Genomic DNA, 25,989 nt, shown 5'->3' on the forward strand with positions numbered 1-25,989 from the left:
TGCATATGTTCATGCTTGGTTTATGTCTAGGTCGGGTCGGCAACCTTTGGCATGCAGCTCGCCAGAGTAAGCACCCAAGTGGACTGGATCGATTTGCTTACCTGCTGCATCTGCAGGTTTGGCCGATCGCAGCTCCCTCGGTCCGCGCCGCTTCCTGCCACGCCCATTGGCCTGGGACAGTGAACTGCGGCCAATGGGAGCCGCGATCAGCCGAACCTGCGGACACGGCAGGTAAACAAACTGGCCCAGCCCGCCAGCGTCTACGTGCTGAGCTACGTGGTGAGCTACGTGCCAAAGGTTGCAAGCCCCTGTTCTGGGTCATTGAGCATTTTTCTGTCATTTTCCAACTTATTGAAAATAAAATTCAAAATATGGAACCATGCTTTTACCCAGTTTGGAAGAGAATTAAGCTAAACTAAATTAAATCCACTTGAATTCTGAACGAGTGTGTCTACACAGGGATTTAATGGGGTTTAACTAATCTAATTTAAATGCCCAGTTTTAGTTAATTCAGATTAATTTTCCTGTGTCCCCATGGAGACAAGTCCTAAGAAAAAGAGAATGAGGCACTGAAAAAAGGAGACCCCGAAGCTTCATTAGAGCTAAACAAATTAGTTGTGTATTCCTCCCCACCGCCCCTTACTGAAAAAGAGTTGTGGTTTACTGTTTTGTTCTGCTCCATTTCTAATCTGGTGCCATTGCCAGAAAAGGTTTTATGTTTCTGCTGTTTGGTTCCATCAGAATAAATACCATAGAGCTGCATCATTTGTGAAGCTCCTGAAGCAAAGGTTAAAGTCCATCTGTTGGCTGACAGTGAGACGTCATCTCGTCATTTGTCAATCTGAGTTGCATTCTTGAGCAGCCGTCCCCCTTTTTTCCTGCTTACCTAGTTGAGATGTTATGTTCCTGACAGTAAGACAGTTGTGCTCAGCTAGCAAATCGCAGCATGTTTCTCTTGCATGCTCTCCCTCAATTATTTTCCGTAACAATTAACACTCTACTAACTTGGCACCCTTTTCTTGTTTGGCTTTGTAAACCATCATCTCTTTCTTTTATTAATTCCAGACATTAATATTTTCTTTCACGCAAGTGCTGCCATTCACCCATAAAAGAGTTTGAACATTATGTAGCTGTCAAGATACCTAGGGATTACCCAATATGCCTTGCCTTAGTAAGTGACACCACTGGGCCTGCTTTTGAGATGTTTATTTTGAGAGTAAGCTGACAAGCATGAAGGCTTGATCCCAGAGTGGCAATCTTATTTAATTAAAGGCCTCTTTTTATTATAGTTTTTACCCATTGTTTATGTGTGTGTGTGTGTGTGTGTGTGTGTGTGTGTATCAGAATGATTGTTAAAGCCTGACTCACTTGAACAGTGCTGTTGTACAGTAAAAAGGGATGTGTGAGGAAGAACTGGTCATTCAAAGTAAGGTCATTCAACAGCCTTGAAACATTTCTGTGTAATAATGCAAACAGAACACTTGCTTAGCTATGGAGCTTGTGTTTCCCAGAAAAAGAGGCTGGTTATGTTTTGTTTTTTATTCTTGCAGAAACTAGATTTTTGGTTGTTTGTTTATTTAATTTTATTTTTGAAAGGTTCCCTTCACTCAAAGTTTCTTTTCTATTTAAGAAACAGATGAGTTATAGCTGTAGACTACCTGCTCTCATTGCTCTATTCATGTTTTCATTCTATCAGTTCCTTCCCTTGTCTAGTCTTGATACTACCTCATTGGTGTAGTAGTGAATAATTGGGGACTTTATTTATTTATTTTTAATAATGCAGGGTGCTTCTGCTTATCCAGGAGATAAAGGCAGTCTCTCTCTCTTTTGTTTTTTCCTTCCAGGAGAGGGGAATTGGAATATTCAAAATAGATAGGACTGTTTGGTGTAGCCTTTCGTTAATTTATCTAATTTCCTTACTAATGCATCCTCTGAAGGTTGTTGGACATATTTTATGTTGGATATTATCTGTGTAGTCCTGTCTGTGCAAAGTGCATGCTTTTGTTCAATATTTCTTTTCTACCTGTGTACTTAGGAAGTAAATATAAATAATTTTTCCCATTATAACTAAAGGCATGATCTAAACCCACTGAAGGCAATGGAAAAACTCCCATTGACTTCAGAGGGTTTTGAGGCTGACCTAACTGTGGGTCTCTTGGAAGACCAGGAAAACAAATATCCTTTTAGCCCCTGTGCAACATTGTCTGTCTGTCCCTCCCTTTCCCTGCCAAAAAAAGAAAAAAAAATCTGCTATCATTGTGTAAGAAAAGAGCTTTTTGTAGGTTGTATTTGAAAATAGATTAATTGGAGATATTTAATCTTTCATCAAAATGTTTTCATACTACTTATCAAGCCACCCCTTAGGAAGAAGACCTACAGAACTGAATAGGGTTCTATAAAAATTATTCTAAAATCCTATAGAAATTAGTAATGAATAAGAGCCCCCCCTGTAGGTTTTTTGAATGAGTCTATAGAATTTTTTAGCAGCGATACAATTCTCTATTACATTGTGTTGGTTAGTTTCAAAAACCTGCCAAACGTAATTATATTCATATTGGGTCCCGTAAGATTTTCTGTAAGTGATATTGATCAAATCGCAGGCCTTTTTGTGTTTTCCCATTTTATTTGTAATTCTATGTTTTTATTGTTTGTCTGTATGTTATATAGATTCAGCCTTGTTTTTGTTTGTTACTTCCTGGGAAAAAAAAAAAGAGAAAAACATGGAAAAAAGGAAGAGATAAGAATAACCAAGTCTATTCCAAGATGATGTGGCAGAGAGCACAAGCACAATGTAGAATTCTTTTTTTTCCCCTTCTCTCCATCAAATCACTTTCTAGCCATGTTCAGCAGAATCCCTGATCTTTTTATTCTCAATTATTTGTTTATTTTGCGTGGCCGGTAGTGTTTTCCAGACTAATCCCATTTGTATTGTTATTGTTTATAATAGGTACAAGTGATCCATATGTGAAATTTAAATTGAATGGAAAAACTCTGTACAAAAGTAAGGTCATCTATAAAAACCTAAATCCTGTTTGGGATGAAACTGTTGTGTTGCCAATACAGACTCTTGATCAGAAGCTCCGGGTCAAGGTAAATTTTTGAAATAGGGTTCTGTAACAATGGAAAAAGCTCCTCTGAACCAATTGTTTTTTGTGTATGTATGTGTGTGTGTGTGTGTGTGTTAATTCAATTTGATGGTTTGATACAGAGAACGTGTCTTCAAAACACAATTAGGATCCAAAGTTTTCTAAGCTTTATGTTCAAATGCACATGCATCTTTGCCAGATTTGACTTGGATGTTGTGTTTTCAGTGTGTGAATGCCCCAAATCAAAATAATCTGTTTGACTGGAGGCATTTAAACCTACTGTGCCAGACTCTGCCCTCAATTACATCCGTGCAACCTCAGTGAAATCAGTGAGGTTTACCTGAAATAATTTAAGAGTGCAATTTGGTGAACTGAGTTGAGTAGAATTATTACCTGTGAGGTAGTGGTGACAAGCAGCAAAGCTCTTTCTCGTTATGAGGTAACTTTATAGTTAACGGAGCTGCAAGCTACCAGTTGTAAGCACTAATTGCTAAAACATCTGTAGCTAAAAAACTGCCTGGTTGTGTACAGTATTCGATTGTACTATACTACCATATATGTTGGAATGGTCCCAATCTATTGTTGCACACATGACTCTGTTCACCATATGTCAAGAAGGTTTTTCAAAATGCTGTTAAAATATTCAATTAAAAATCTACATTAAAGAATGGAAATGGAGAATTATCCTGAACAACATCTAGGCTTTGATTCCCAAAATATGGGGTGAAACTCAAAATGTCAGTTCTTTTTTCTGATGTGGCAAAACTGGCTTAGGATGTGAAAATAATATGCATTTGTTTTGCTACCAGGTATATGATCGAGACTTAGCCTCCTCTGACTTCATGGGATCTGCATTTGTGGTGCTCAGCAACCTTGAGCTCAACAGGTACTACATGAATTTATTAAAATGTGTTACTGCAGTTTAGTTTAGAAATGATCACAACACTTTTGTAGCAGCTTAAACTTTATCTGTGAATTGTCGGTCTGAATGTGGAGCTGGGAGACAGGGATTCATGTTTTATTCCTGGCTCTTATACTTACTTACTGATATCTCGGGCAAGTGCATTTTCTTGCATTATGGGCCCCATGGCTGTACTATCTGAGTGCCTCACAAACATTAATGAATTTATTTCCACAACACCTCTGTGAGGCAGGGAAATTTTATCATCTCCATTTTCAGAGGGGGAACTAAGGCAGAGAGATGAAATGATTTGTCCAAGGTGATGCAGGAAGTCTGCATCAGATCTAGGAATTGAACACACATCTCACAAGTCAATGTCCAGTCTTTAACTGCCAGACAATGCAGCTGGACAAGTCATTGTCAGTTTCCTTTCTTGTAAAATGGGGATAACATTGATCAGTTTTCTGCCTTCTACAGGTGGTGGGTTATCAGTATTAACTAATTGCTATGGAAATACAAAGTATTATTTAAAGTTACTGTGCTGAACTTTGTATGTTTTGTGGGAGCTGTGAGGGGGAATATATGCCACAAAGAAATATGCCAGATTGTACATTTTAATATTTAGACTCAATTTTGAAACCTTTAAAATGTGCTAAATATCAGCCAAAAAAACAGGATGTGCACAATTAACTGTGAATTTAATAATGAACCAGAAGCTAAAACGGAGCCTACAGATGCATTTCTTTTCTGCTTGCAGAACTACTGAACAGATTTTAAAATTGGAAGATCCAAACAGTTTAGAAGATGATATGGGAGAGATTGTGTTAAACTTGAGTCTAACAGTCAAGCAAGGAGACTTCAAGAGAACTGTAAGTGGCTTAGAAAATCAAATTTATAGCTGGAATGGACAAAAAAGGAGAGCTTCCCTAATCTGATTTACTCTATACTGGGAAATGCCACCTTTATTTTCATCCTCTGAGACTCAGCATTGAAAACTTGATAGTTCATGATTTAAAAATCAACCACACTGGACTGGATAAAAGTTGCTTATGCTTCTATCGCCAAGTGCTTCCGTTCTGTGGCTTTAAAGGGTGAACCCACGAATAACAAGTCTCCATATATTTCAACGAGTGGTAGGTCTGTGCGTGTGTGTGTGAGATATCTCTAAAAGTGTATGCCCCACAGCTTGCAGGCCTGCTCTTTCAGGGCATGCCGTTTTCTCACTATAAGCAAGGAGTTTAGATTTTATGGATTTTTAAAAAGGTGTTAAACCTTCAATTAGATGTGATGTTTTTTTTCATACCAGTGAAAAATATATATATCAGTGTGAAATGGTAAAAGCAAGGATTTACTATTAAGACTAGGTTATGCCTGCCCTGCGTTGGTCCGCATTGCTGAGAGAAGGGAAATGGACACAAGGAGCTATGTTCTTGCAAAACTGAGAACAGACCAGGCGCAGTCTTAAACCTTGCCAGATTCGTCAGTGAGCTTTGGATCAGGCTCCTGTTGCAGAAGTGCTGTGGGACTCCAGTGTTGAAAGTGGAGATAGAAACCCAGAAAGAGTTGGGCAGAGGCTGCGGAGTGTGTGATTAAAGGGAATAAGGGCTTTCAGGATCAGGGTTTGTGTGAGTATTTTTTTTTTTTTTAAATATCACCATTTGTGTTTCACACAAAACATGGACCATACCTAAATCTGCAAGTTCATCTTGCAGTCATTTAGAGCAGTGGTTCTCAAACTAGGGCTGCCACTTGTTCAGGGAAAGCCCCTGGTGTGCTGGGCCAGTTTCTTTATCCGTAGGTTCGGCCAATTGCAGCTCCCAGTGGCCGTGATTCGCCGCTTCAGGCTAATGGGGGCTGTGGGAAGCTGTGGCCAGTACGTCCCTCGGCCTGCGCTGCTTCCTACAGCTCCCATTGGCCTGGAGCAGCGAACCGTGGCCACTGGGAGCTGCGATTGGCCGAACATGCAGATAAAGAAACCAACCAGGTCCGCCAGGAGCTTTCCCTGAACAAGTGGCGGCCCTCGTTTGAGAACCACTGATTTAGAGAACAGATTGACAGCAAGAAAAGCCCCAAAGTATATCATTTGAATAGATCTAATTTTCAAGCAAGTCCAGTTTTAAATACATAACTAATAAGTTTTGCAGGTAAAAAAAAATGGGAAGTGTTTCTGTGAATATTAAATATAACAGTTTTAATTTTTCAGAATCCAATGTGAACACTGCAGTCTACTGTAGATTGTTAAACTAGACATGTGGGAATTCATAGCAGGTATGGGATATTTATGAAAGTGAGAACGTTACCAAAAGACAGGTTGGGGTGGAGAATATAGGAAATAGACTTCCCAAGAAAGGTGTGCCTTTCGTTATTGTTTCTTCCTAGTAGCTGCTTGTTTTTAAGAGTTGTTAATTTATTAGGTAGTTTAATAATGTGTTGTTGGAAAGTTTTTGATATTTCTCCCTCTGCATGTGCTTATTTAAAAATTTCAACAACAACCAAATGATAATAATAAAAATTCTAGAACACTTATTTGTGTTGTGCTGATCTCACCTAGCGTTTATATATGCTGTAAGAAGGTAGCTTTTCCTATACAAATGGGGAGGGAATGAATTGCCTAGGGTGACCAGATGTCCCGATCTTATAGGCACAGTACCAATATTTGGGGCTTTTTCTTATATAGGCTCTATTACTCCCCACCCCGTCCCGATTTTTCACACTTGCTATATGGTCACCCTAGAATTGCCTGATCTGAAAGGTAGGAAAGCAAGAAATGTTGCGAGCATGGCTGTTAATGTTCTGACCTTTCCTTAGTCATTAATGAGACACCCTCTTTATGTCACAGTCCTCTAATAAACCCTGACCACTTCCCTTGACATTTTGGCTATTCTTACTAGTTTAAGCCCATTTGGCTGGGATGTCAGCTCCCCCATTAACTCAGTGTGCAAGGCATGGGAGGGCATCCAGGTCATGGTGTGCAGTAAGGGGTGAGACAGGTGCACAGTCTACATGAGAGCTGCTGAAGGCATTTGTTCTGACTTGGGGAACAGTTCCTCTGGCAGCATTAAGGAAATGTGGGTCAGAGTGGCCCTGGGGATTCTGGGATAAGAGAGGGGGCAGCATTAGCACTGGGCAGCAGCCTTGGGAATGCCTGGATCTGTGGCTAATGTTCAGAGTGCAGATACCTAAGGAGTAGATGCATGCGGTGAAAATTTCACTGACCATGTTTTAGGCCCCTGTATTTCAAATGAAAACAGCTCAACCATTTTCAATAGAAACAGGAGAGCAAAATAGTCTTGTCCATCCTATGCACTTAACAGCAAGCTTATTCCACACACACACACACCATTTTAAATTAGCTTAGTAGGACCAGATGGCACCAAAAGTTCGAGCCATGCATCTGCTAATGGCTGAGGGTCTCTTCCACTTTTTATACTTGATGCTTTGTTTCCTTTTATTTCTGGTGCAATGCAAATGTTCTGTTTTGTTGTTTGTTACAATCTGCGAGGGAGGTAGTTTAGTTGAATTCAGTAGTAGAGCCAACTCTGTGCTAGTAGTATGCGTTCTTTAACACAGTTTATAAACCAGAGTTCAGATTATTTGACTAACCATTTTACCGGTTTTTCTCCCTTTGCTTTTGGATTCTATCTGTTGCAATGGTGGAAACGCATGAATAGAGATGGTCAAATCGGAAGAAACAAACTTCATCCAAGGTAACCCATATCCCTTTTCCCTGTAAATCTCTTGTTCCCTTTCTCCCACAAGAAATTTCTTCTTCTTATGTAGCATCTCCATTACTGGAGGTTGCAACCATGCTAGCGCATTTTGTATGTTCCTTCGGTATTCTCTTTGTGGATGAATAGTCCTTATGAACAACCCAGGATTCCACACCATCCATCCGAGATGGTTTTCTGTAACTAGTTTGAAAATTTAGTACAGGTGCAGACTGTCAGGCCCTCTGGGCCATGATTGCCATTCCTTTCTCAGTCTGATAGTTGAGTGAGAAATGTTGGACCTCTTATTGTTGTTTGTATTATAGTGGCAACTGGAGACTCCCAGCGTGCTTGGGTGCGCACTGTGACACCCATTGTAAGGTACAGTCCCTAACCAGAAGAGCTTACAGGGTAAATTGACAAGGAGGAGGAGACAGAGAGAGATGAAAGAACTTGCCCAAGGTCACACAGAAGAATGGTGGCATAGCTGGGAATATAACCCAGTCTTCTGACTCTCAGTCCAGTGTCCTATGCATTGTGCCATGCTGTCTCTGTTCCTGAGCAGAGATTTCCTCAGATCCTTCTGTTGAGGGTTTCCCCTGATGGAATGAACAGGTATTTTGGCTGCTAGAAATAGAATGGTGCCATCAAGATGTGCGTGTACCATTACTGGGTACCCACATGAACATCTTCCCTTTGGGCCATTTTTCTTTTGCACCCACTTATTTCGTCATGCTAATGTTGGATTTTTAAGCTATTCAGGAAAGGGACTGGCTGTATATTTGTTCTGTAAAGCACCCAAAATGCTTCTGGGTAGATGATGATGAGGATGAGAGAAACTTGAGATATCATCATCAGATCCTGTATTTTGAGAGCTTACAGTATAACTTTAGAAAAACCTAATTTGGCTCTTCTAAGAACACCTAATATCTGGGGAATTTCCTCATAAAGCTGTTTGCACCTATATGAAATTGGTAATTACTGTCCCTTTCAGCACATGGTAGATAGGGACCCCCACCAAGGTAAAATGCCACCAAAAATACTTTTGTAAAGAGCACATGTAATGTACCTTCTGGGCACAGATCTGCAGCTATTTTGGCTTAACCAAACAGTTCCAGGGATAATGCTGGCTCTCTATAGCTATATCCATACTGCAGAGATACAGCAAGAAATTGCTAAATGGAATATGACAGAAAGTGATGGAATAATTGAAGAGCTCAGCAGTTTAGTTTTTAACTAAAGCCCTTGAAATTACTAGTGCACACATTTGATCAAATGTGGCTTGATCTCTCTTTCTGCCATGTGTGCAGGCACACAGCTGTCTCTCAAATCTCACTGGCTTGGTGTCCCAGGACAGGGAGCCAGATATTCCAACTCTATTCCTTTCAATCCAAAACAGCCAAAGTTCCATCTTGCTTTTTTTTCTTTGTTGTACATTCTCTCTCTGTATTTTAAACACTTGATTTGAAATAACAGAGATAAAGCTTTAATTCATATTGGCAGGTCATTCAGTTCCCCAGGCTCCAGCTAACATCTTAACATTGTTTTAAATAAAATTAAGAGATGCCAAAGCATGATATTGGATTAGTAGATGCAAGATTATTGTTGAATGAAAAAATAGCTGCAACCCTTTGCTCTGTTCAGTTATAGCCACTAGAGGGTAAGAGAGCTTCAGTTCTTCACAGAGAAGACATAGTTCAGGCTCTAGTGTGATCTCTTAAGAAAAGCTTCTGTGGCCATCCAAGGCAGTAAAGAATTTCCCAGAATGTGCTGGAAAAAATCTGACAAAGCAATATTTCCTAGTTTATTGATTCTGCTACTGCATTAAAACACTAGTACTGTCCATCAATAACCATCTTTAGTTAGGAAACTCTGGTCTGTGGAAACAGTACTGGCAGTTTGTGGCAGAACATAAAGGCTAGAAAGAAAAATTGTGAGCATGGGGAATATAGATGTCTAGGGAAGGCATGAGAGGTTATGGAAAAATGGCCAGAGGAGTGTGATGGGGTAGAAGAAATGCAGACAGACTGGATAAAGATACCAGAAATATGGGGGGAACATTATATAATGGATACACAAACTCAGCACTGTTGTTTTGGCTATTACACTTTGGTTGCTGTCAGGGCCTCTGAGAACAGGTTTGGGTCCTGGTGAAAATTTTTTGTCGGGCCCCCCAGCAAGGGTGGATCGGCTAAACAGGACCGACAAAGCCAGGCTCCGGGCCCCCTTCCGGACCGCCGGGCCCCGGTAATTTGTGCCATCTTCTCCCCCTGCCCGCCCCTCGACCCTGGTTGCTGTTCAAGGAGGAAAAATTCCATATATGATCCATTTGTGCAACTTGGTTCCTGATAAATCTGCATTGATTAAATTAAATGTGTCTCAGAAATCTACATCTCTAACATGATCAGGAAAGCAAATGCTTTATATTAGGGGTAGCTTAACTTCTTCTCAAGATGAATTAAAGTGGGATTTTATTGTAATTTTCAGATCCTGTTGTTATGTAGTATTTTCATATATGGGTAGAAGGACTTACAGGGAAAAAAAAAGAAGTTACATTTTTCAGTCTTTGATTTTTCAACTCTCTATATATCTGAGATAATTATGGCTTATAACTGGATCTGATCCACTAAGTTTTATCTTAGACCGGATAGCAGATACCAATGTCACAAATGAATCTTCTTATTACTTTAGTCATCAGTCCATATTGCAGGGATTCAGTAATATCCCCAATGGAGCAATGACTCCACACTGGTACCAATGACTGTTGCAGTCCCCTGTGCAGAGTGGAAAAAATATAAGTTAAACCTGTTGCTGAATACTTTTTACTTAGTGTCCTTCCAACTCCCTATCTTCTTTAAGAAAAAGCAAATATAACTTCTTTTATTACAGAAAATAGAAGACAATAAAAATCATACAAGCATTGGATATGGGTAGGATGCAGAGATGATTTCAGATACTGAGTATGACATACGAAATCAGTATGGTGCAAGAGGTATCGAACTGGGTGGCTTATATATTTGTCAGCATATATTTATCACTGCTCTTAGAGGGGGGTGTCACATAAAGCAAGTGATTTGGACCTGATTACATACCCAAAGGTAGCAAGATATGTGCACCGCATTCGGTGCCCCTTGCTTAGGATGAGAGTATGGGATAACATTGTTTTTTGATATAGCTAACTCCAGAGTGTAATTTGCTTCTTTGCTCATCAAGCGTATATGGCACTGCGGAAGGAAGCGTGGCCCCTTTGTTTTTAGGAAGTATTCACCATACTCTATCTATCTGTAAGAAAAACAAGATGAAGTGCCCCCTTCCCTTCCTCTTTTTCCAGGCTGCTTAGCCTATAGAGATATTTTGGGGCATAGGGGAACACTGTTTGATGCTTAGTAGCCTTGTTTCTCCCAGGTGGCTAGACTCTTGCACCGAGGGTGCCCTGCATGTTATTTCCATCCTTTGTACGCATGAATAACCTTTAAGTGTTGAACATCTAGGAAGCAAACAAATGGGTTTGCTTGGTGGGGTGGAGGGGATTGACCTGCAGCAGTTTATTCCTAAAAGAAGTGATTCAGTTGCCACCTTGATATCTAAAGCTGATTGAATAAATTGGCTGAAAGGATGACTCTGGACTGAAGTACTCTCACTCCTCTTATCACAGGGGATAATCCTTCACCCTCCTTTTCATGTGTGTGTTTGCCTGCCTCATTGTATTTGGCTCTCTATAGCAATACCCTTTGGGCAGTGGTGCCTCTGTGATCTTTGAACATTTCACAGAGCCATAGAACTCAGTTGCCAAAGGGTCATGTGCCATCACAGCAATCTCCCGTCAGTTCAATTGCCTTTCTCATCCTCCTCTCCTCTTTCCCAGAGGGAAACTGCCTCTGCATAACGGTTTCCCTGCCTAATGAGTAGAAGTCCAGAAACTTGTTTGTTTATTTTTTATTTTGCAAATTACAGTGGTTCCAATTTCTACTTTGACCTATTCACAGGAATTTGAACACTTTCTGTTGTCCTGTCTCATCCTTTTAAGTACAGGAGGCGAAAGACGGGTTCATTTTATGCTTTTCCACCTCACTGTATAATTTAAATAAATGTATGATGATTTCTTTTTTATTGCTCACCAGCATACAGAAAGGCTTTGACCCTTCCCCACAAGCATTGTACCCTTTCTGGGGAGGCAGTGTAACCTAGTAGTGATTGGAAGAGCATCTAGAAATGTGGGCGCCTGAGTTGTGTTCCTCACCAGCTCTGCCACTGACTGGCTTTGAGATTGTGAGCACGTCACTTAATTTCTCTCTGCCCATCTATAAAGTGGAGATAATACTTGCTGACCTCATGGGGGTGATACAAGGCTTAATTAACACTGTGCAAATCGCTTAGGTGACAAGCATGAGAGAAGAATTATAATGAAATAATTTTTATTTAAAAATGAATAATAAAATATCTGCCCCTTCTTACCTTGGGTGACAATGACATTCACCTCAGTGCAAACTATCCTCTCCAACACTTTATAGCCATGGAAATGATCAATAGTCTGGTCCAAACACTCCCACAGAGGAGTAGCCCCATGTGCCAGCCACCTGCATTGTGGTGGATAGAGCAGCCTCCTGAGAGCTGTTGCTCCCTCTCTCCCTTCCCTTCCCCGGAGATGGACAGGGATTGAGCAGAGCTGGACCAGGCCAAGAAGCAGATTTTGACTGTTCAAGCCTCCTACTCTTACTCAGGGCTATTGGCAAAGCCAAAATTTAGTCCTTACGAAGTCATGTAGGGGGCTTTATGTGGCCCCTTTGCCCTGTATTGAATGTTGCCCTGAGGACTTACGTACTGGTTAGAAGGACCATAGGCCTGGATTGCTACCATAAAACACTGGACTGATCAAAACCAGAGAGGATCCCTATGAGAGGGCTCACCAATTTGATGTTAAAATTACATGTTGATAACTTTCTTTGTTGCTGCGCCTGGAGACTCTAGCTAAGTGGAGATTTCAGTTTTTAAAAAATGTACGGTGGATAATAAAGTTACTCTGTCTGTTTTTTTGTGAACTAGCTTCAAAAACCTATTCCTCCTCCAAGGAAGGGAGGGAAAATCCTTGGACCTAAAGCAGCAAGTACATCACATCAAACATGACTCTGTTAAATACTAAAATGTTCAAAGTGCGACTGAGATAGATAAAGGCTTTGATGGGAAGTGGATATTTCCCAGGGACATTACAAGCAATAATCCAGATGTTATGGTGTAATGCAACGAGTGTCCATGGATAGATCAGGAGCTCAAGCCAAGCAGCGCCTGCTGTAGGCCTTAGCCCTCCACTCCCTGCTGTTCTGCCATATGGAAGCAATCTCTAGGCCCCTTTAATAGCCAGCTTTGGATTCCATTTTCACAGGGCTCGTAGAGCTAAGTGGAGCTGTTTTATGGACAAGTTAGATAGAAGCCTTTCCAAGATAAACATCCAATTCAAAATTAGGACATACCAAGCCACAAAATTATTTTAGGGCATATTTCATGGAAGCACTGCCATTTTTCTTAGGCAATTGCCAGACTGTAGGATGCCCTTTGATCCCTTGTGGACATTACTCCCTTTTTTATAAAAAGAATTTTGAAATAGTTGCAGTGTTTAGGGAGGAATATATCTGCCGGGACTTTGAAGTATGTCCATGGGAACAGTCATGCTTTAGCTTTTTGGCCTACAAGATGAACTTAAAAAAAATTTGCACTGCAGCTGGATTTATGAATCAAAATCTCATTTTCTTTTTAAAGGCAGAAATTTTTATCCAGTGTGCCAGGAAAGCCAAACAGTGTGTTTAAATAGAAGTATATTAATATGCATGTGGGAGTCAAACATTTGGGTATTTTAACCAGTGAAAAGCAAGTTAAAATTTGTGTATGTACCTCCCATGATTTAAGAATTTTGTTACTGGATAATTCTTCCTTAAAATGTTATTCCTGGGCCTGAAGTGCTCTTGAAATCTTTTTTATTTAGTAACACTATATCTTAAAACTAATGTGTCCTGTTTTCATGTGACTAGTGAAATCTCCTCCTCCCTTTTGGACCCACCAGTCTGTCATGACTGAAGCACAGAAGCATGGCATGTTTAAATATGGCATGACTTAAAGTGAGAAGAAAGGTGTAGCCTTAAGTTTCCAGATCTCTCTGCTACTCCCCTAACAAAAAGGTCCATTAAATCATTTCCACTTCCCATAAAATATTGCTGGTGCTATGATGTTATGTGCCGCTACATGATGAAATCATAAAGTTAATAAATATGTTGGAATTGCCATATAACCACCAGATAAAAGTCATCATGTTTCAGTAGGCATCAGTATTTTTGATGCACAAGCTCAAATTCCGGTAACATATACACCAAAGACTACCAGCAAAGAGCTATAGGTGCATAATGGGAAAGAAAGGTGATCTGGTGGTTTGAGCACCAGCCTGGGAATCAGGAAATTCATTGTCAGTTCCCATCCCTGCCAGACTTCCTGTGTGACCTTGGGCAAATCACTTAGTATGTCTATGTGTCAGCTCACCATCTATTTAAAAGAGGGATAATAGTACTTCTGCATCTCCAGAGTCATGTGAAGATGCAGTAGAGATTGTGGCACTTGGAGTAAGAAAGGCTATATAAGAACCTAGGAGATGTATCCAGTAGTGTCTTCATGAAGTCAACTTGTTTTTCAGTCAAGTTTCATACGAAATGTGCGACTGTCTGAATCCATGCGAAAGAACGAAATATGGAATGGAATTGTGACGATCACTTTATTGGAAGGGAAGAATATCCCAGGAGGGGGCATGACACAGATTTTTGTCCTGTTAAAACTGGGAGATCAAAAATATAAAAGCAAGGTAAGTATTAACAGCTTCTATAAGTGTGCAAGGTAGGGCAAATAAGTGGTCTGGTTTTTTTTTCTTTACACCATTGGAACTCTTTCTTCAGTGGAGTTGTTCCTGATTTATAGCAGTGTTAGTGAGATCAAAATCAGGTTCTAGGAGTTTAGATTTTTTTATATCCCTTTTCCTCATATGGACATTTAATTGCAGAATAGGAAATAGAGGATATGGGTGTGTGTGTGTGTTTATATAAAAAATATACACTTCACAGTGATGGATGCGCAACACTAATATAAAATGAAACAGGATTCATGCATAACACATGGTTTTGTTCTCTCTCAATACAGAAGTCATTTTGTAAAGTTAAGTGTGCTGTATAGGGCAGACCCAAAAACTGTGCATTGACATTTTGAAAACATTCATTGACTTTTAAAGAATATACATATTTAATATTAAAAAAAAACCTTTGAAATTTCCAGTGTTGCTGCCCAGTGCTAGTTCTTCATTCTGTTCTTCATAGAGCTGGGCTAGAGTTCATGTTTACTTGCACCCGCGCGTCCCTGGAGTCCATAGGTTGAATGGAGTTCCAGTGGGTGGGCATTTCATCCTTTCATTCTAAAGACGGGGAAATGCAGCTAATAACAAAACCCTCTTAATGCAAACAAATGAGCTAGATATTCTAGACTGGAATTTCAGGACCTGATAACTCTAGAAACAAGCCCTGATGATCTGACTATAGAGATTCCACAAATGTGATTATCCTGTGGCTGTTTTTCAAAAATATATAAATAATTCTAACCAAAGAGGAGCAGAACATGACACTATTTCATTAGAAAAGTAGTTTTAAAAAAGTAATAAACAGATTAGTTAATCTTTTTGGTTAAGATGCCTCATCTCCATCTAAGATGCACTTTTATGTTTACCTTTAATGCAATAATCAATATTAAAATTGAAAATGTTTCACATCCCTTTATGGGAATTATTTAACTTACCCTTAGTCAATCACACGTCACACAAAAGCAGACAAGGGGAGGAAGACCATAGTTGTGGTGCAGGTAATCCAATCTCTTGTAATGGTCAATGTACATATAGAAGAACCGCTGGTGTACTTCCAATATAATCTAATACAGGGATCGGCAACCTTTGGCATGCAGCCCACCAGGGTAAGCCCCCTGGTGGGCTGGGCCAGTTCGTTTATCTGCGGAATCCACAGGTTCGGTCGGTTGCGGCTCCCACTGGCTGCGGTTCACCATCCGAAGCTAATGGACGCTGTGGGAAGTGGCGGCCAGCACATCCTTTGGGCTGTGCCGCTTCCCGCAGCCCCCATTGGCCTGGAGCAGTGAACCGTGGCCACTGGGAGCTGCGATCTGCTGAATCTGTGGACGCAGAAGGTAAACAAACGGCCCAGCCGACCAGGGGGTTTACCCTGGTGGGCTGTGTGCCAAAGGTTGCCGATCCCTGATTTAATATATTGTGTATTGCAATAATTAAGGTCCTCATCCTGCATACATTCATGTTCCTGAGTAAATTTATGCACATGAATAATCTCACTGAACTCAGTGGAACTATTTGCATGCATAAAATTACTTGTGTGTATAAATATTTGCAAGATGACGTCCTAACTGCTCATTTCCACCTCTGCTAAGGTCTCTCTATTTTAACATAAAAGAACGAAAACTTGGGACCTGATTCTGATCTCATTCAAACCTGTTCAACCTCACTGACTTCCAAGGGCTTGCCCCTGATGTATGCTAATATAAGTGACATTGATTCAGGCCTGTGGTCTATTTAAACTGTAGAGGGTGGTTCCACTTCCCTATATGAGCATTTCTCCTGCCACACATTCACATTGTGCTTTTCTATTTATCGTTATGGGGAAGAAAACACTTTTAAGAGAAATGTGGATCTGCATGATAGGCTGCAGAGCCTTGCTGGGGATGCTCCTCTTGATACTTGATGCTCAAACATTTGGCCTTGCTCTTGTAGATGAAATTGATGTATACATAACTGTGGAAATAAGTGCCATTTAAGAAAAGTAAATATTATAACTGCATGTTTTCTAGACACTGTGTAAGAGTGCAAATCCTCAGTGGAGGGAACAGTTTGATTTTCACTACTTCTCTGACAGGAAGGATATGTTGGACATTGAGGTCTGGGGAGAGGATAACAAAAAGCATGAGGAGCTTTTGGGAATGTAAGTTTTTAAAGTGTGGATGATGATGTGATGGTATTTTTTAAATTAAATGTTAACAATGTAACCTGCTCTGTACTGTCCAGAGTAGCATTATACTTTGCTTTACAGTATTCTGACAGCACCCAGATGCTGCTGTGAGGGGAGGAATATAAATACCTATATGTGTTGTGTTCTAACAGAACATGCTGGTTACTTGAGCAGAGCTTGTGACTCACATAACTACACAATTTCATTCTGTTTTCACAAATTCATTGTAGTCTGACCTGCTGGGTAATCGAGTCTGTCCTGTGGCCAATGCAGGATTTTTTCCATACTGAATATTCTCATAAATTATCCTTTAAATTTCACAAGTGATGGGGCTTGCATCACCTTTGCTGATGAGAATTAGTATTTGAGCTTTTTAAATTTTCATAATAGGGAAGTGTGTGTCCTGTCTTTGTCCTCTCCTCCTCCTCCCATCAAGTCCCATCCTGTTTGTATTAGACTAGAGGTCTCATTATCTTTTTTAACCCTTGTCATACATTCCTCCTCATTGTCTTCTCCTTTGTTTGACCTTGCTATGTCACTACTCAGTCCCTCATCCTGAAATTGGACCTACACAGACAGACACTTGTAGCTGTGTGGAGCCCCACATGGGTCTGCCTGTGCACATCCAATTTCAGGATCAGTGTCTTAGCGTGTAAGTTTAGGTGAGGGGCAGACATTGCTGATTTGGTTGACTTAATGTACCCTCTCTAAACACACACGTCATACATCATTTGAAAACATATTATGTCTACTTTAAGATGTGGAGGTATCAAGTGGTGCCATTACCATAGAAACAGGGATAAATAATGACACCATCAACATGTTAAAATGACCACTTTGAAATATTTATATTCATTTGTTAGTTTAATGACCACAAAGCATCATAACAACCATCTCAAGGTTAAAACAAAATCTAATAATAAATATGTACAGGTATCACTGAAATGTAATAGCGCTGTTGACATGTCTAGTCAACATCATTATCCTCATATGCTTCATCACTATGATCTCTGTCAACAGTGTGTGGGTTACCACAGTCTTCACTGAATTCTGTGCAGGGAAGATTGTTCTCAAAACAAACACAGTTCATTGTGCAGTGTCTTCTTCTGGTACAGTTGCAAATAAGGTCTTTGTAGAAGCACAGATGCCACTGGGACCTTGAAGAATTCGGAAAATACTTCATCTTCCACATTTTTCTATCCATGCTGCAATGGTGAACCAATATCTGGTTTACCCTTGTGCAAAGACATCCAAATCTTTGTTTGTCAAGATGCTTTTTTGACATGCTCGTCAAAACTATCCTTGCATGGTGAGAGTTTGGCCAGTGACTTGTCCTTTTTTGATGGTTAGATTGAGGTGCAAGCAGTTTAGGTTTCTGTTTTTTTTCTTGCACTGGTCATTCAGCACTGCTACCAACTTAATTGCTGTAGAAATTGTAGCTTGCCTATCATGATCTCCCATTTGGCAAGATCTCTGAAACAATAAGCTCTATTTGTTGCGACATTTAACAGATTTTTCCCCAATACCAAATAAGAATGACACAGAGTCACAACCTTTTAATTTGTGGCTAGCAGGAAATATGTTGCAGAGTCAGGAATGAGTCTATGAAAAATTGTATGTACAGGTATGAAGTGACACTTATCAGTTGTGCCAATAACATGTGGAGTGAAATGGATACCCTTATCTATGTGTTCCATTTCTCGAAAATTGTGAACAGCAAGGACCAAAATAACTGTATAAGTTGACTTAATTACTAAGATTCCTTTGACTCCCCCCCCCCCAATGAACCCTAAAAGCCATATTGGTGCATACAGCATGCAGAAGCATCCTTGTGTCCACTTCCTCTTGAGTACTGTATGAGTCTTGGGCTTCTGTAACACCTCTGCTGGTGATGGACTTTGCTGCTACTTCATTGAAGAAGCCTCCAGCAAGAAGCACGTTTGTGTAGAATGTGCTTCTATACTCTCAGGTGCATTTTGAACCATCCTCTCAGAGTGAAATTTGACAAGTGGCTGCTTGCTGGATGCCATGTTAAGAAACTTTTTCCATGGAGGCACAGAGCATCCACCAATCACCTAGTATTGCTTGCATCCAACCTTAGATCCTGACTGGCACTGTCTTTCTACAGTTTCACAGAGTTACCGTTGTTATATCTGTCAAAGACTTCAGTTACAGAAATAGCTTTATTAAATCCATTAAGGACCTGCCTCAAATACTCAGCAGCTAATTCATAGTATGTGTGGAATTTATCTCCAGCCATCATTTGTATGACAGCCATGACATCTCTGATGTACATTGTGGTTTCTTTGTTGAATGCTATTAGCTCATGGATTCTTTCACATTGAACTTCCAGCTGATGCTCTCTCTGTTCTTCTCATTGTTCCATCGGCGTGAAAGATGGACATAGGCACAGGTCCTATTGGATTACTAAGAACAATTGCCATTGAAACATCATCTCTGCATCTTGCTAAAGATAGAGTTCCATGGAAAACAGCTTCTGGACTGATAGTTGCTGTGATTGTCCCTCCCTTGCCAGACTTAAATTTTGTCTTCTTGGGCATATCAGCAGATGTTTTGATGTCAGATTTCTTGACTGGGTTGAGGAAGCTATGTGTCCCATCAGAATCAAATGCACCTCTCACAAGTCACTATGTTGCAAAATGTTGATATTTGCCATTTTTGCCACATGCTAAATGGCTTCATCATTTCTGGGGGGGAAAAACTTGCCCATGTGAAACCAATAAAAAGATTGTAATACATTGTCCTTTGGTAGCATTGACCTGTAAACACCACATTAAGGAACTGAAGTTATCTTAAATGGTAAAAAGTGTAGTCATAGTCCTGTTGCAGTGTTTCTGGAACCGTGCAAAAAGCTTTCATTTCTCATACCATTGTGTCACCTTACTTACGGACTTATGGCACTACCTGACAGCTCCGCATCATACACGCACAAAATAAGCATTTAAATTATATCTGATATGAGTGTATGTAGAGTGGGTACATTAAACTCCAAAAATGTGGCCCTTTTTGGAGAGTTGCTGCACACTTCATTATTTGGGGCAGGGACCCTGGCTTTAATTATGTTAAATTTAGCGTGCTTTGAGGGCATTCATTGGATAATAACTAGTAGGAATAGTTTACTGCTTCATGCATTCAAATAATTTGCAACTCTTCACCAACTGCAATGATGCCCTCTGGCCATACAAATAGTTGTGGTTTCCCAGAACAGGAAATGCTTTTTGCTGAATACTTTTGCTTATCACATGGACAAATGTTTGCAGAATCTGTTTCTCTCTTTCTTTCAAGGAATACGTGCTCGTTACTTTTGACATTTTCTGTTCCTAGTTAGGCCACAAATGCTAGTACATTTCCTATCTGGCCTCGGTTCCCTTAATGTTGAAAGGAGTCCTTTTAGTTTTCTTTTAGCATAGAGGGAAAAAAGACTTAAGTAATTTTTCAGCAGCTGGAGTTCACCATTCGTGGCAAGAATTCATCAGTGAATTGGTTATTTTTGCAAAACAATAGCATTATAAAAGATTTTGGCATTAAAAAAAAGGTGTCTGTGTGGTCTAGAAGGTTATTTTAGGTTATTTTTTTTACTATTTACAGAAAAAAAATCTTGTGTCTTCCCTACTACAGGGAATTACTGTACACGACACAATGTACAGGAAATGTAGAGACAGTGTTTACAGTTGAGAGTCGAGAAAGGGTGTTCCAAATATAGGGGAGCACTGTTTCTGGATGTATAATACAAGCCTTGTTCTCATAGTGTAGAAATACCTGACAGTCAGTAATTTTTTTGTTTTTTTGGTGAACAGTTCATGTGTATCTGTAATCTGAAAAGCAGTTCTGCAAAACACAGCACTGTTGTTTTGTCTCAATGATTCACATGCCATTCTGTGTTCTTCCTGGCACTTGTATCATCACCTATAATAAAGAAAAGATTCTGTGGAGACAGTTGTACCCTGGGTTGTCCCCTTTGCTCTCCCAGAGCCATATTGGCTGTGCTATGCTTGTAGGAGCTAAAAAATTAAAGTAAAATGTGCTTTAACATGGAAGCAGCCAGATCTGACTAGACACGTATGTTGAAATCCTGAACTCATTGAATTTAATGCTAAAACTTCCATTGATTTCCACAGAGCCAAGATTTAACTCAGGGGTCAGTTCCCTTCACTAAAAAGTGTCATTTTTACATGGCCCCTCTTCTAGACGTAACTGGATTTTCAGGCAAACTGCTGCTCTTGAATGAAGGTGCTGTGGCTCCACTGGAGTCAGTAAGATGGTAGCCTTACCATAACATCAAAGGGTAGGGCATAGCTGTGCTTCTAATATTCTTCTCCTGTCTTTTCTGAGGAGTTCTTATCTTCCTTTCATAAGATAGAAACATTGAGTATGGAGCCAGTACAGAGCTGTTCTGTATCCTGAACTGTAGATATTGGAGTGTGTGCATTAAGTAGTATACCATGCCTTCCGTGTAAAGGTCTTGTTATTGCTAGGGTTTAGGACCTTTGCCCACTTCTGAGCTGATCAGCGAGCTATCAGAGCAATCTCATACCAGTCACTCTGTCAAGAAAATAGCCCTTTGGTAATTTATTTTTTGTGGGGGAGGGGAGAGGAAAGAGGAGTGTGCTATATGTAGTAAAATAATCTCAGGGTCTTGGTCAAATTACATGTTGGGTTATTAGATTGTGCCTGCCTAATTCCCCTCTCATTTCCGATCAGTATATAAAATGAGGAGGAAAACTCTATCTGAAGTGTTGTATAGTTCAGTTGCCACAACAAAACACCAAAGTGGTTGATTTCAGTTCGGGTGAAATGATCCTTCTATTTAGTCTGCATAGAACTGTTAGTAACATTTGTTCACTGTTTTTGTATCCATCAGGATAAAAGGCAAACTTTAAGCAGAAGACGATGTTGATGGGTTAATAAATGAAGATGTCTAGGCTGAATGAAATTGTTTATGCAAAATTCGAAGAGAATGTTTCCGCATTAAGGAATATGCTTTGAGAGAGAGAGACTGTAAAATTTTGATTTTACACAAATTTAGTTCTAGAAATAGGTTTTAGGAAAATTGCTAGACTTAAGGAAAGATCATTATAAGCCATTAAATAAGAGAGTGAGTGTGACATCTTTATGAGGGATGCCTCTGGCAAGTAGCAGTAATATCTCTGCGCCAAGAAACGATCCAATTATACAGCAATGCAGTAGGTACTGAGTAGTAAGGTTGTGAGAGCCGGACCAAAACTCTGGATTTGAGCTCCACTACGCTGTAAGAAGAGTTCGGAGTCAAAATACCTAACTAGAGAGGGGTGACACCAAAACCCTATATCCAAACACTCCTGGCCTTTGTGGAGTTTGAAATCCCTATCCAAATGTTAAGACTCGTCTTTTTCATCCTATTTTCTTCTATTGACTATGATGTAGTCAAGTGCTGAGTTGCCTGCAGTATAAATATTAATATAAATTGTGGTCATGAGTAAGAGGTTAAGATCAATTGCACTGAGTAAAAATCTAACATTAGAGTAAAAGTAAACGCCAACAAAGAACCCCTCTCCTCCAAATTAACACTGAACTCAAATGATAAAACTGCAAAATTATTGGAAACAAAAAAAGGGCAAGGAACTGAATGATGCCAAAGTATGCAGACTGCAAATGGGCCAAAAGGGCAATCTTTTAATACACGTTAAAATATATTACAACCAGAAAATGTGTATATAATGTGCAGTGCTGGGTGTATGTTTGTGTGGCCACCTTGGCCAACATACCAGGGGTTGAACCAGTGACGTGCAGAGTTAAACACGTGAATTTCTACAGCTGGAATTGAAGCCGGAGTCCTAACAAACTCTGATTCTGTGTGGGTAGGGAACAGAGGGGGGATGCATAACACATGCTGATGGGTAGGTTACATCTGTATCTCTACCTAACATGTACAGGTGTACTAATATGGGGCAGGAAGGATTAGACAGTAGGTTTTAGAGAGGTGATTAGAGGCAAGTACTGAACTACTGTGGAAATGTAAATTTGGAGGAAGGAGGCGAGTAGAAAACTGAGATTGCCACTACACTGGAATGTTATATTAGGAATTTAGCTCTAGCGGGTATTTTGGTCTCCTAAAAGCATAAATAAATGTGTGGGTTTAGTCATTTACTCTCCATTTGAGCTGCCTTTGAACAAGTGATTAAATTACCTAGTATTACTTCATGTAGTGCTTCGTCCTAGGCTTGTATGCTGCTGCCCATCACGGTAGTATCTGAACTCCTTCCATGTAAAATCAATAGTAATAGCGAAGTTCCACTCACTTGTGTAACAATAAGAGAGAAAAAATGGTTTCCAGAGTGTAAGGGAAGTGCTGTGAAAGTAATTGGACCATAGTAACAGTAGTCGAGAGCTGATTGCTAGTGTAGAAATTACTACATTCATCTGTTAAACTCAATTCTTGATTAATTTTTCATAACAATTTTTTGCCATCTTATCAATTAAATTAAATGACTCAAATGAATCAAATTAAGTCTACTAATTCTCTAAGAGTTTTGCCTTTTTCCAGTGCAGATGTGGAGCCTGTTTGCAATTTTCTAAGGAAAAACTGTACCACATATAGATAAGGCATACCAGCAACTTGAGTGAACACAGATGTTTTGAGTCAGTTACTTTCTATGGAAATCAAAAATGAGTTGAGGAAACAATGCTTATACTCCTCCTGCTGGTTTCCTCTCCAGATCTGCGTCCCTCCCCACACCCTTACACTCAATCTTCTCTTTGACCTTTTGTTGATATTAATTTTTTGAATGGGTGAAAACAGTCAGCCTTAACCAAAACAAACTGGAGTTAAATATAACTACTTTTATGACACAGATTTCTGATGAAGTTGTATCTGTGTAAGATGTACTCCTTTCTCTCAAATAATTGTCTTCTTCCCCCTGCTCCCCACCTACTCTTATTGTACATAACACCTAGTTATGATCACTAAAAGAGATTGGAGAAAAAGCAATATTTTCTGAGTTTTTCTCAGTTTTGCTTTGTGTATTTGGCAACATTCTGCATACAATTACCAGTATTGAATGACAGCTGAAGCTGAACTTATTTAGGATAGTTAGATTGATAGACTGTGAGAAGCGACCAGAAAACATGGCAAAGGTGATATTGATCTCTTGGATTAAAGTGATAAGAGTTTGAGGAAAACGTCTTTGTATTTCTCTTCCCCCACCTCCTCGCCTTCCAGGACTGAAGGTGTAGCAGGATCATTAAATGCAAACTCACACTGGGAAAATGGGTTGAAATTGGCCTCTGTGTAGTACTTGGAACTTTGGTGCTCTTTTCTTGGTTATCTTGTTTCCTCTTCCATAGCACTTGGATGCAATCAATAAGAATAAACTTACAACTAGTTCTGTGTTTAACACTGTGCACTGCATCGAGTTCACAGAGAGTGAGAGGCATGTCCATTGATTCTGGTAGTTAGAATCTTATACAAATAAATGCTTCCTAATGTAGAGCAAGTGAGCAGCTTACACTTTCATCACACCAGTGACTTTTACTTCTTAGGTTAGATTTTTTGTGTATGTTAATTTAAATGTTTTTTGAGAGGTTTTTCCAAACATTTACAGAAAATAGGCTCTTAAAAAGCAGAAAGCATGCAATTTATAGCAGATGGGTACAAACCGCTCCAGCTCTACAACTGGAATGGGATCAATCAGGAGCAGTGCATGCACCATTTACCCAGAAGAAACCCACCTCGGGGACCCCTGTGGAATTTTTGCTTATTAAGACAACACCTTAACAAGTTTTATTTAAATAAAAACTTGTCGGCAGGCATTAAGTGGAGTGAGAACTCTCTCTGTCATCCCTCCCACATCTGCTGGAGAAATGTGACTCCCCATATACCATGGAAATAAAGTTTCTCCTTCCTTGCTTTTTTTTAAAAAAAACTAGAAACTTTTGTTCAGCCTCTTTTTAAATGCCAAAACCAATAGAGCTTCCTGAAAGTTCCACTCCATTTACTGGACTTCCACATAGAAGGCAGTTAGCTGCGCTAGGTGTATAGACTTTGTCACATTTGACCATTTGCTTTCAGGCTCTCCGGCAAACTCTCTCTTCTTACCCCAACCTGGTCTCTTGTTTTGTTGTCTCTCATTAATGTGTGCTTTCTTTTTTCTTTTTTTTCCAAAAGTGTCAAAGACTATAACAATGTGCATTATGAGCTGGCAGGTTACCTGCAAGCCACACTGCCCCTGTGGGAAATATAACAATACACTGAAAGCCTAGAGCTAGTAAGGTTTGTAAAGGAGATCAGGGCATACAGTACAATGTAGCATAAAATGAAGTCTGGGCCTTAAATGAAGCTGGTATTTTAGACACAACATTTCAACTTTGTATTTCCACTCAAATTATAATAATTTTACCATTTTAGAAATCAGAAGACATTAGGGTTTTGTGGGGGAGGAGAGCAGAGTTGGATTTAAAACCTCACCAATACAGAGGTTGCAGTCCTAACATTCAATCCCTGTGCTAGTGCATGGAAACCAGAAATGAAACTGATTAGAAACAAAGTGAACCTAACTCGCTTTTCTCATTCCTTTTCTACTCCACACATCTCCTCCTCCCATTTCCCCCAGGTTGACCAAACAGCACAAATGGTGAAAAGCAAATTAGATTTCTAAACTTCGTTCATTTGCATCCTTAATGATGGGTTAAAGAAAAAAAGTCTTATTTTTAAAAGTGTATGCGTTAAGGTTTATTTGTCCCATTAAAGTAATCCTCTTTATTGTTAATCCATGACAATGTTATTCTAGGTGTAAAGTGGATATTACTGCGCTACCTAGCAAGCAGACCAACGTTTTAGAAGTGCCGGTGGAGAAGCATCTGGGGTCTCTGCTAATGCTAATTGCTGTTACCCCCTGTTCAGGAGTTTCTATCTCTGATCTGTGTGTCTGCCCCTTGGGAGACCCCAGTGAAAGGAAACAGATTTCCCAGCGCTATGTGAGTTTTTGTTTTGTTTCTACTTTATTAAAAAAAATACTGAAAATTGCATCAAAAGAAGATCTGTCCCAGTCGTAATAACACAGCTTCTAATGGAAAAAGGTATCACACACCATGATTATGTTTAGTGTGACAAGTGAATAGACAGAGCAGTTAGCCTCTAGCAATTTGACTGTTTGCATGTGGCAGTTTTTAAACTAGCAGTTCCCTTTTGAAAACTTGAAATACATTAAGACATTATCTTAGGAAATGAGAGACCATGAATGTTAAAAAAT

At 39.7% G+C, this 25,989-nt stretch overlaps 1 protein-coding gene across 1 annotated transcript in view; it reads left to right on the forward strand.

The window, feature by feature from the left end:
- The window catches only part of MCTP2 (multiple C2 and transmembrane domain containing 2), a 167,666-nt gene that overhangs the window by 57,451 nt on the left and 84,226 nt on the right, over nucleotides 1–25,989 (forward strand). Inside the window, 7 exon segments of the mRNA XM_075069094.1 lie at nucleotides 2,948–3,090; nucleotides 3,896–3,972; nucleotides 4,745–4,856; nucleotides 7,659–7,694; nucleotides 14,371–14,535; nucleotides 16,584–16,714; nucleotides 25,528–25,714. Coding sequence (XP_074925195.1) covers nucleotides 2,948–3,090; nucleotides 3,896–3,972; nucleotides 4,745–4,856; nucleotides 7,659–7,694; nucleotides 14,371–14,535; nucleotides 16,584–16,714; nucleotides 25,528–25,714 — 851 coding nt within the window.

Source organism: Chelonoidis abingdonii, chromosome 9 (assembly GCF_003597395.2).
Source record: "Chelonoidis abingdonii isolate Lonesome George chromosome 9, CheloAbing_2.0, whole genome shotgun sequence".
NCBI lineage: Eukaryota > Metazoa > Chordata > Testudines > Testudinidae > Chelonoidis > Chelonoidis abingdonii.